Source organism: Schistocerca gregaria, chromosome 4 (genome assembly GCF_023897955.1).
Source record: "Schistocerca gregaria isolate iqSchGreg1 chromosome 4, iqSchGreg1.2, whole genome shotgun sequence".
NCBI lineage: Eukaryota > Metazoa > Arthropoda > Insecta > Orthoptera > Acrididae > Schistocerca > Schistocerca gregaria.
Genome location: NC_064923.1, coordinates 189,199,720 through 189,212,215, shown reverse-complemented (window position 1 = coordinate 189,212,215; position 12,496 = coordinate 189,199,720). Strand labels below are relative to the sequence as shown.

The 12,496-nt window shown below is 39.1% G+C and overlaps 1 protein-coding gene across 6 annotated transcripts in view; it reads right to left on the bottom strand.

The window, feature by feature from the left end:
- LOC126268230 (serine/threonine-protein kinase tricornered) overlaps positions 1 to 12,496 on the bottom strand; it is a 555,239-nt gene that overhangs the window by 24,171 nt on the left and 518,572 nt on the right. For all 6 annotated transcript variants that reach the window (XM_049973874.1, XM_049973875.1, XM_049973876.1 and 3 more), the window contains 3 exons: positions 10,082 to 10,217; positions 5,195 to 5,577; positions 4 to 121 (listed from right to left, as the gene is read on the bottom strand). In XM_049973874.1, coding sequence (XP_049829831.1) covers positions 4 to 121; positions 5,195 to 5,577; positions 10,082 to 10,217 — 637 coding nt within the window. The remainder of the gene's footprint in view (positions 1 to 3; positions 122 to 5,194; positions 5,578 to 10,081; positions 10,218 to 12,496) is intronic.

Here is a 12,496-nt window from a genome sequence, read left to right as displayed (position 1 = left end):
TACCTGTGTATAAATCCCAGTTTATGTATAGAATCAATTGCCAGAGCTGTTTCAGCTATATAAAACTGGGTACATTCCTCCGATAATGTGTCCTTCTTCATAAGAAGTGTCATCATGTCACCTGGAACATTTTTTTTTTTTAAATCTCAAGCAATTTCAAAGAGCATTCACCTTATTGACTAATTATTCAATAACATTTTAACTGATACTTTTTCTGATGTTCTCTGTAGACAGTTCCCCTTCTGATGAAATTTTCACTCTGCAGTGGAGCTTGTGCCAGTACGAAACTTCCTGGCAGATTAATACTGTGTGCCGGATGACTTGAACTCAGGCCTTTTGACTTTCAAGGACAAGTACTCTACCACTTTCCCTTGAAAGGCAAAGACACCGAGTCTGAGTCTGCCATGAAGTTTCAATTCCTCCTCTTTTCTCCTCTCAACTGGCAGGGTCATGTTATTTCATTTCCAGCATCCATATTGCAGATGTAAAAGAATAACTTGTGTAGTTTCTACCATTATATAATCGGTTTCACTAAGATGGCTAATAAATCCATTACAGAAAATGGATGTACGAGGAACTCAGAGCAGCTCATTGTTATGAGTGGCATGTGGCCAAATGGTGTTGATTGTATGTCCCTGATTTGATATGTGAGCAAACAGTTCACAAATGGTTGTAGGAGATCTATGATGGACATGAGAATGTGGCAAATGAACAATGCGCAAGACAGCCATCAACAATGATTACAAATACAGCTGTCAAACATGTGAATGACACGATTATCAACAAATTCCACATGTGCATGGATGATGATGTGTTAGCTCTGATTATTGGATGCACTCCAATTCACTGCATAATTAGAAACAAACAGTTTCCATTAACACATCACGGCTGTGCAATGCGTGGCTCAAACATATTCAACGAATAGACATCAAAGCCTTACATCTCCTTCGTTAGAAGAACAACATAAAAAGTTCTTTGCCAAACACAGAGGTGGCTTTTTTATCTGACCTTCCCCACAGCTTTGTGGGTCGGGCTGACTTTGTTGTCAGACTCCTTTAATTAGTCAAACACCACTACTATTTATTGTACATTCACTGTTAGATAAGGATCTATTGGCAAGTTACTTGCTTCAGCTCTACATATCCATTCAACTTTCTTCCATCAGGTCACCATATGTATATTTTCTTCCATTCAGAAAGCAATAAATGCCACCTACCTCACTTTCATCTTCCTTGCCATCGTAACTGCATCCTTCCCTTCAGTCAGTTTCATGATATGTTCATTCATGCTGCTTTATCTCCTGAAAACTCTGAACACACAGCTCGCCACTGCCCACTGAGGACCTGGAGTATGCCTTTGCTCCCAGCTTGTAGTGTATCTATTGAAACCCTCTCCAGATGAATTTCTTTTTTTCATCTATCAAATGGTTTTGTAATTCTCTTCTGACATTACTTCCACAACGTCAATTTCATTATCTTTCTTGTAACTCATCACTTGCATTACACACATAAAGGATCTTTGGAGTGTTTAATAATTTATCCAAAACCAAATATGTATGTCAGACTTCCTGAAAGGAAGTCCATATAAACCTGTTACTTAAAGCCTTTGTAATCTCTGTTACTATGTATGTGCCTACTATAACTAATGTCACTAAAGCACGCTACTGTACTGGCACTCAAATAGAAGAATTCAGTTTAATTTCTGGTGTTGTTGTTGTGGTCTTCAGTCCAGACACTGGTTTGATGCAACTCTCCATGCTACTCTATCCTGTTCAAGCTGCTTCATCGCCAAGTACCTACTGCAACCTATATCCTTCTGAAATTGCTTAGTGTATTCATCTCTTGGTCTCCCTCTATGATTTTTACCCTCCACACTGTCCTCCAATACTAAATTGTTGATCACTTGATGCCTCAGAATGTGTCCTACCAACCAATCCCTTCTTCTAGACAAATTGTGCCACAAATTCCTCTTCTTCCCAATTCTATTCAGTGCCTCCTCACTAGTTACAAGACCTACCAATCTAATCTTCAGCTTTCTTTTGTAGCACCACATTTTGAAAGTTTCTATTTATCATCCACGTTTCACTTCCATACATGGCTACACTTCCATACATGGCTACACTTCCATACATGGCTACACTTCCATACATGGCTACACTTCACAGAAAGATTTGCAGAAAGGACTTGCTGATACTTAAATCAATATTCAATGTTAACAAATTCCTCTTCTTCACTAACATTTTATATCCCCTCTACTTCAACGATCATCAGTTATTTTGCTTCCCAAATAGCAAAACTCTTTTACTACTTTCAGTGTCTCATTTCCTAATCTAATTTTCTCTGCATCTCTTGATTTAATTTTATTACATTACATTACATTACTATCATTTTGCTTTTGTTGATATTTATCTTATATCCTCCTTTCAAGACACTGTTCATTTCGTTCAACTGCTCTTATAGGTCTTTTGCTGTCTCTGACAGAATTACTATGTCATTGGCAAACCTAAAAGTTTTTATTTCTTCTACATGGATTTTTATTCCTACTCCCAATTTTTCTTTTTTTTCATTACTGCATGCTCAATATACAGATTGAATAACATCAAGGATAGGCTACAACCCCATTTCACTCCCTTCCCAATCACTGCTTCCCTTTTATGCCCCTCAACTCTTGAAACTGCCATCTGGTTTCTGTACAAATTGTACATAATTCCTGGTGATGGAATCTATTTTCATCACCAATATTTGGCCCATAACAGAAAACAACTGAAGTAGCTTTTAGTATTTTCCAGCAAACAATGCCATGTGGCTTTCTTCATTAATATCTCTCTCAAGAAAGCTGGTCTATGATTTTTAGTATCTAAAATATGCGTGCCTGATTCACACTACAGTAATTAGAGCAGAAATGAAGGACTGAAACACACCCTGGAATAAAGAATTTTCTCCAGTGACAAAATCAACAAGATTAAAATGAACTTGATGCAGATTATACTTGGACTCAGTTTTGTCTGCATTATATATTTGAAATGCATGTAACATTTGGAAGCAGTGTATATCTATAGTATGAATAATATGTAGAGTTTAAGGTGACCAGTACGTTATTAAACATTAAATAACAGCAATTAATGCTACCAATAATTATGGATCAATGTAAATTTTGACTAATGTTATACCTCCAAAGTGTGCGCTCACATTTATGCCTGCCTCTTGTGTTGAAGCATGAAGATTCCGCAATTCAACTTCCTTCCCACCTCCTGAACTCAATACATTTATATTATCATTAACACACAGATGAGCACCATTCAAAACACTAGCAGTCTGACTCAATACTGTTCATTTACCTCAGGGTTCACAAGTAACAACAGTCCATGAAAGGATATCACAGATTCATATGTGTCCTTCTTTTACTCATGTATGTTCTTACAGAAGGCACAGATTTTTTTCAATATTTGTGAACAATATAGTGCAGAAAACCCTTATAAGGAAAAAAAGCCTATTGTAAGAGTATAATGTAAAAAATTAACAGCAGCAAGTGTGATTCAGTGACATCTTTTAGTGGACATTTAATGGGAAAGTATTCTTTATAACTTAAAAGAGTGAATGAGAGTTAAAAAAAGTTTATGATTCTGAGCAACTTTTTTCTCTTATTCGACATCGAAACAATACACTGCAACATTGCTGGATGCCTGTCAGTTCATGCATGTTATGCAGCCATTTGCTCTGAACAGACTTCTGAACTTTCATGTTCACTAGATGTATTGTCCGTTTCATAATTGTATATTACCAACTTAAGATACATCTGAAATGGTAGCCACTGATTCTCTGCACTCACAGTGATATGTTACTATTATGAAGTAAGTATCTGGAACTACTGATATTCACCATATGGAAAATGTAGGTTTCAAACCTTAATCACTCGATCTTAATGGCACACATTCATCAGCCACAACATGTCATTATGTCAAGTTTTCACAGATAATAACTTTCAATTAAAATATTCAAACTAACGATGCTTTTCAGATTCTGAGTTTCAAGATCTATTGGTACACTAAATGAATATCTAGTATTTCATAGATAATGAATACTGACAGTCCATCCACTTTCACAGCTGCCACTTATTACCTACTACTCACACTCAAGTAGCTTGTGGCTAGTTACATCGTAAGACAAACTTCTTTTTGATACCTGTGTTTATGTTTACAAGAACAAACAATAGCATGTGGTACACTATTAGTGATGTTTTAAGGCAAACATCACGTGTAACGAATGGCTAGTCAACAGCAACATTGTTTGGAAACCAAAAGATGAAACCCCAAAATATTCTAATGTACACTCCTGACAGTATTAGGTGAGTGTAATATGACTGCAATACTAGAAACTAGAATACTACACTAATTACATACAGGGTGAGTCAGGAGGGAAGGTACATGCTTTGATGGGTGATGGTATTAGTGACACTGAATAAAAAGCTTCATCTGGACTTATGCCTTACTCCAAATGGTTTCAGAGATGGAACACACTTAATATTCACTGTTATTTATTTTCGGTACTATCAAACATTGTCACTGTTTACTATGTGCCACAGTGGTGTAGAGCAAGTTCAGACTAACAGTTTTTACATGGGGCACTTGGGGTCTATCAAGTCAGGAAATACCTCAGATTGACCTACAGGAACTTTGTAAACTACAGCGCATGCACGTTGGGCGGGTTTTGCAACATTCTCGCACTCTCTTCACACAAATCATTAGTTCTAGAGAAATACTGCAATACATTTTCGCTGGAGGGTGCAGTTTTCGAATTATTCAAGACAAATGTACAACAGTGATATTAAAGGTGTGCTATCTCGAAAACCATTCAAAATAGGGCATACGTCTACATGAAGTTTTTTGTTGAGAATCACTTATACTATCACCTCTCAAAGCATGTGCCTTTCCTCCTGACTAACCCTATATAATAATAACGACATAATAAAGATGATAATAGTATTTTTACACTTTAAAAAATGCAAATATTATCATAACAATTTAGTTAGGAGCTGCAATTCGCTTACAGATATTTGCTAGCACAAATAATTTATTTTTTCCGGAACACTCATCAATGTTACTTTTGTTTCTATTTTAATAAAACAACAACTACTACTACTACAACTACAACTACAACAACTACAACTAAAACTTAGGTAAGATAACTTAACTAACCTCCTGGAAGGAACTCCATAATAAGGTACAGATTAATAGGATCTTGAAAGCTGTAGTACATTTTCACAACCCACTGATGATCTGCTTCAACTAAAACATCCCGCTCTGCGCGCACATGTGCTACTTGCTCTTTTTCTAACATATCAGCCTTTCTTAGTATTTTCATTGCATACACATGTCCTGTATCTTTCTTTTGTACAAGTCGAACCTCTCCAAAAGCACCTCGACCAATCACTTTAAGAGGTTCAAAGTCTTCAACACCGAGTCGCGATCTTTTCAATCGTAAGAATTCGGTCTCCTTCTGCGCATGCTGTTGCCGCTTTTCCTGTTTCTGAGCTTCTGTAAGGCTGTCATCTTTCAGGGATTCTTCCAATTTGGCTAATCTGAAAAAGTTAAAAGCATGCACCACATTTAATGTGTACACTAGTTACGGAGAAATGCTCAAAGAATATTTTACATAATTAATAAAATTATGTGCACAAGTATTACTTTTAAGCAATTGAATGCAAAATTTCCACTGATTCGCTTCATGGAAAAATGGTAAGGTGTGACTGTTATAAACAGTTAACTGGAATGCCGTCTACTTGAGTGTAAATAATGCTGCATTCAAATGTCAAGCAGAATGCGTCAAAAAGAATGCAACAAATATCTGCATTCATACCTGGCACTATAACCTTTGCCTCTCATGCAAGAATATGGTTATTGAATAAGGTCTCAATGTAGTTGCAAGCTATCTTATTATAATTACAGTAAAACACTTTCTGCATTTTCTAAATTCGATCTTGTGTTTCACTTAATGGAATCGGTTCAAAACTTTAAGTCATTCCAGTCTTCCTTGATAATTTTCTAGTTAAACATTTTTTTTGTTTTTTTTTTGTCTTTGGTCAGTTATTTTCGAAAGTATATCGTAAAACGCCATGCTTAATTTATTGGACAGAGGATGACATCACGTATAGTTAGTGCAGGTATCTGCTCTACACCCTCTGTTGATTAACATTTATACAAGTTTTTTCTCAATGGTATTGGAACACAGCAATATGTTAAATACTAGCATACTTTTGCTATTTATCAATCATTTGCCAACGTTAAAATCTGCTTTAACAATATCATACACACCGTTAGAGAGAGAGAGAGAGAGAGAGAGAGAGAGAGAGAGAGAGAGAGAGAGAGAGAGAGAGAGAGAGAGCGAGAGAGAGAGCGAGAGCGAGAGCGAGAGCGAGAGCGAGAGCGAGAGCGAGAGCGAGAGCGAGAGAGAGAGCGAGAGGGAGAGCGAGAGCGAGAGCGAGAGCGAGAGCGAGAGCGAGAGCGAGAGCGAGAGCGAGAGCGAGAGGGAGAGGGAGAGGGAGAGGGAGAGGGAGAGGGAGAGGGAGAGGGAGAGGGAGAGGGAGAGGGAGAGGGAGAGGGAGAGGGAGAGGGAGAGGGAGAGGGAGAGGGAGAGGGAGAGGGAGAGGGAGAGGGAGAGGGAGAGGGAGAGGGAGAGGGAGAGGGGAGAGGGAGAGGGAGAGGGAGAGGGAGAGGGAGAGGAGAGGAGAGGGAGAGGGAGAGGGAGAGGGAGAGGGAGAGGAGAGAGGGAGAGGGAGAGGGAGAGGGAGAGGGAGAGGGAGAGGGAGAGGGAGAGGGGAGAGGGAGAGGGAGAGGGAGAGGGAGAGGGAGAGGGAGAGGGAGAGGGAGAGGGAGAGGAGAGGGAGAGGGAGGAGAGGGAGAGGGAGAGGGAGAGGGAGAGGGAGAGGGAGAGGGAGAGGGAGAGGGAGAGGGAGAGGGAGAGGGAGAGGGAGAGGGAGAGGGAGAGGGAGAGGGAGAGGGAGAGGGAGAGGGAGAGGGAGAGGGAGAGGGAGAGAGAGAGGGAGAGGGAGAGAGAGAGGGAGAGGGAGAGGGAGAGGAGAGAGGGAGAGAGAGAGAGAGAGAGAGAGGGAGGGAGGGGGGGGGGTTTCAGAATATGAAACACATCCAAGATGCATGCAAAAAGTTTCTCATCATATGTTGAATCAAAACCATCTGCATTGGAGATCACTCAAGGCATGACAATCTTTGTTTTATAGATAAAATAAATTTCTCTGAGTAAGGACCAATGCCAATTTTATGTGATAGCCATTAAAGATGGAGCACTTTGGGCAATGTTTCACACATTTTAGTTAAATGCTGGGCTGATCCCTAAGCTGCTCCTCAGGAAACATTACACACTAACTTTGGCTGCATTTTTAATTTACTGTGTTTTAATACAGTAATGACTTATATACCTGGTAAGCCCACTATACACTTTACCTATTGAATTCTTCCATATAGTACAACCATATAATTAACAAATAGATGTGCAGTAGTGACATCTAGTGACAAAAACATTTTGTGGCTACTGTAGAGTATTGTCTTATGAACAGTAGCACTGTTGACAAAATGATTCCTTTGACCTTTCAGCCTAGTGTATACTACATTTAAAATATTTGCAACAATGCCAAACTGATTTTGTATTTATCTTTGATGATGACACTATGGCTACATTTTATTAGGACATGTTTTCAGAACAGGTATGCCTCGTCATACTTAAAACGCATGTTTTCCACATGTAGGTCGGTAAGGTTTTCCATTATAGCCTATTTTATTGTTGTAAGGTGATATGATAGAAGAAGAAACAAGAGTCAATTTAGAAGAGATGGGAATCCAGTATTAGAATCAGAATTTAAGAGAGCTTTGGAGGACTTAAGATCAAGTAAAGCAGAAGGGATAGATACCATTCCATCAGAATTTCTAACATCATTGGAAAAAGTGGCAACAAACAAACTATTCAAGTTGGTGTGTAGACTGTACGAGTCTGGTGACATACCATCTGACTTTCAGAAAAAATATCATCTATACAATTCTGAAGACTGCAATAGCTCACAAGTGCAAGAATTGTAGCTCTGCATCCAAGTTTCTGACAAGAATAATAGACAGAGGAATGCAAAAGAAAATTGAGGAAGTATTAGATGACACTCAGTTTCACTTTAGTGAAGATAAAGGCACCAAAGAGGCAATTCTGATGCTGTGGTTGATAATGGAAGCAAGACTACAGAAAAACCAGGACACATTCATAGGGTCTGTCGACCTGGAAAAGGTGTTCAACAATGTAAATTGGTGCCAAATGTTCTAAATTCTGAGAAAAATAGAGATAAGCTACAGGGAAAGATGGGCAATATACAATATGTACAAGAGCCAAGAAGGAATAATGTGAGTGGATGATCAAGAAGGATTAAAAACGGGAGGGATGTAGTCTTTTGCTCCTACTGTGCAATCTGTACATTGAAGAAGCGACAATGGAAATAGAATCTTGATTCCACTCCTAAATCTTTCTTCAAGGTGGAACAATATCAATTACACAATTCACTGGTGACATTGCCATCCTGAGTGGAAGTAAAGAAGAATTATATGACCTGCTGAATGGAATGAACAGTCTAATGAGTACAGAATATGGTTTGAGAGTAAATGGAAAAAAGATGGAAGTAGTAAGAAGTAGCAGAAATGGGAACAGCGAGAAATTTATCATCATGATTTATGGTCGCAAAGTAGATTAAATTAAAGAGTTCTACTACCTAGGCAGCAAAATAACTTATGACAGATGGAACAAGATCATCAAAAGCAGACTAGCACTGGAAAGAAAAGGGCATTCCTGGGCAAGAGAAGTCTACTAGAATAGGTCTTCACTTCAGGAAGAAATATCTGAGAATGTACATTTCAAGCACAACATTATATGGCAGTGAAAGATGGACTGTTGGAAAACCAGAACAGAAGAGAAGAGAACTGAAACATTAGAGATGTGGTACTACAGACAAATGTTGAAAATTAGGTGGGCTGATGAGGTGAGGAATGAGGTGGTTCTGCGCAGAATCAGAGAGGAATGGAATATTTGGAAACACTGACAAGGAGAAGGGACAGGATGATAGGGCATCTGTTAAGACATCAGGGAATGACTTTCACAGTATTAGAGGGAGTGTAGAGGGCAAAAAATGTAGGGGAAGACAGAGATTGGAATACATCAAGCAAATTGTTAAGGACTTACTCAGATGAAGAGAGTGGCACAGGAGGGGGGAGGGGGGGGGGGATGTAGACCGTCCATTAGTTGTATTTGTGTTTTTTCCTACGTTTTGCTGCAAATCTGAGGACAGTCAATGCTGACATAAAGGTAGTCTAAATACCTAACAATTTTGTGACCACAGACAGAGAGAAATTTATTCTATGCTTTCTGGGTCATTGTTCTATTCGCATTGTGGCTTGTGTTACAAACAAACAGTTGAACCACAAAGTTCACACGGTTCTTAAGTTAACAAGAAGTAAAAGTAAAAATAAGTTCAGCCAAATCATGAAAACAGCAGACCTCATATGGGATGAATGCTAAGAAATGGAAACCACAGAAAACATGAGCTACAATAGTGATACCAGAAATCTAACAACAGCCCTCCCACACACGCTCCCTCCATTCCAGGTGCTGTTTGTTTTTTTTCACCCTGCTGAAGAAGCAACTCTCCAACATACATAATGAACTAGTATACATAATTACGCAGCACTATGTCTTCTCAAATACAGTCATTGTGTGAAACACTTTAATATAAATCGAATGGTTCACTATTTTCTTAACAACACGTGTCATGATTTAAAGTGGCTTGAGGATTAACTTAACCAACAATAGTAACCTCATCAAACGTATATGAAAAATAGTGAATACTGCACTACAAGTAAGTTTCTCACACAAAACAGTAGCTTCAGAAATTATGATTTATAAGCCAGAATAAATTAAGAAAACATACAGAAAGAGAATGAAATATTTCAGCTCTCTGTTTCTGAGCAGGATATGTGGACCAAAATAAATTTACTGTAAAGAATATCTAATAAATAAAAATTCACTTGCAAAATACAAACCTCTGTTTTCGCTCAATATGCTGAGCAATGAGATTGCTGTAGTAATTCTCCAGTGTCACTTTGGCTTTGGTTGCTTTATCCAGTGTGTGACCGCTGAAGCGGGCAGTGTTCTCTGTTGCAGTCATTTCCAGGACTCCTGAAACATTGATGTCACCTCAGTAAACACACTGCAGCTTTAGTGAGCACAAGCTTAAAAATTAGTGTTAGTAGGAAAGGAACAAAATTTCATAATTTGTTCCTCAGAAGGAAAGAACTTTCACACAGACAACACAAATGAATAAATTGGTGAACTGCTGCTAATTGAGCCCAAGCCAAAGAGATGTCTGAGAACAGTACAGCCTGAAACACAGTGTTCCCTTCATACAGTACTTCCAAAATATCAAAGTGATTTGTTTTCTTATTTAGGCCATGCAGTATTCAGTACGACCCAAATACTGTAGCATATAGCAATTTTACAAGAGGGCACTCCCACTAGAGTGGATAACAAAATGCCTGAATCCATTACTTATTCATTTTAAGGAACCTGGTTCCTCTATCACTGGGGAATGATAACCTTGCAATTATCACAGCTTCCGTCACTTAAGAAAGGCCTTGGAGGGTCAATTCCTGTTGGACAAGGATGTCCAGCAGGCAGTTCGGACTACTACATGCAGTAGGGCATGGTGTTTTACCAGACAGTTACCTTCAATCTGGTACATCTGTGGGAAGATTGCCTGAATGCTCATGGCAATTTTGTTTGATTGAATACCAATTTTTGACTGTAGGGTCTGCAAACGGAAACATTTTGATCACCCCCTCATACAACAGCACAACCTGCAGGCTTGGGTAGCATCTGCATTTATTTACATGCACGCATTTCTTGCAGCATTTTCATTTTTTGGCCAATGCCTGCATGTGTTAAGTGTGGTGTTAAAACTAGGAGAATTAATCGGTCAGGACAACATATGGCTCAAAGCACTTTGAGACATAGTATCCACGCACAGTAATGAACATCGTGTGTTCTTCAGAAACCAAATTTTCTGATGTTTAATTATCATCTCCGGTAACTACAGCAACTTTCACAATTTTGCCTGTGTCTGTACATCAGTTATCACCCAAATAATTCAACCATGTATTTCACCCTAGTATTTTTATTTAATTTTGGAATACTTGTATCCGGCTGAACTAAGAATATCAGGAGGCAACTAAAGTTTTAGTTCGGTTCCCAAATTGTGAATGACAAAGCAGACTACAACTTTGGCAACTGAAGTAAGCGATAAATTTCCAAGTTATTGCTCAACTGTGTATATGTCCTATGCAGGTTACTCATGTAGAACATGTCACAACATGCAGTGGTGTAATAGGTAAGAACATTTAGATAAACGTGTGAATGTCAGCCACAATAGTGGTGTAGTCCTCACAAATACTTCAGCAAAAGTAGTAAAAACCGGCCAACTATATCCCTACAATCAAGAAAAATGGACTTATTTTTGTTATTTAGTAGTTCAACGGAAATATTAGAGCTGCCGATATCGCCAGTCTGCTTTGACCCGTTACATTTCCCTACAATCTGCGCCATATGTAGCTTACAGTAATTCTGACGACTTCAAACACAACGCCATGTACATTCCAAAGAGTAATGTATAAGCGACACAGAACATTTAATGTTCTGTTCCATCTGTTTGCATCAGTCGTGTCACGTAATCTCTGTACATCAGGGCCAATGCCGACGTCCTGCATCAATCCACTCTACTTCACCGGTTTTGATCGGCTTAGACAATTGTTGGGTCGATCTCGTAACCACACCCGCCGGTAATTGCTTCTTTTTATCACAGACGCACAGGTACTACAAGCGCAAACTAGGTTGACAATCGGCGCGTCAGCCGGTGGGAGCGACCGTAAACAAACACATTTCTCCATTTATAGCGGCTCCTATCAGCCACCGCGCCGAGTGTCAACTTAGTTTGCGCATCTATTACATGCTTGGTGAGCTAAGCGATCACAAATCCTAAGTTTACATGGGTCACAGACACCTGGTGACCAGCGTGACGTGGAAGGCCGAGTGCAAGCCTCGGTTACACCACAGAGAATGGAATCGAACACAAGCTAAGGAGCATCAGCAAATGGTTCACAAGCGTTCACTACCATTCGCTTGTATCTGCGAGCAAACGTTTACAACGGAGAGAACAAAACAGAACGGACTTGGCTGGCCAACACAACGAACCCCTATTTTCTGCGGTATAATCGATAAACCAGTTTCGTACTATTCAAAGCCATTTATGGCCACGGAGCGAAACTGTGACATTCAGATATGATTATTTCTTATCGCGAGAATTCTGTTTTTGGCAAAAACAAAATGGGGTAGGAACAGAAAAGAAGATACTGTATGAATTTTAACGCAAGAACGCAAGTCTGAAACGTAAAATCGCAGCTTCA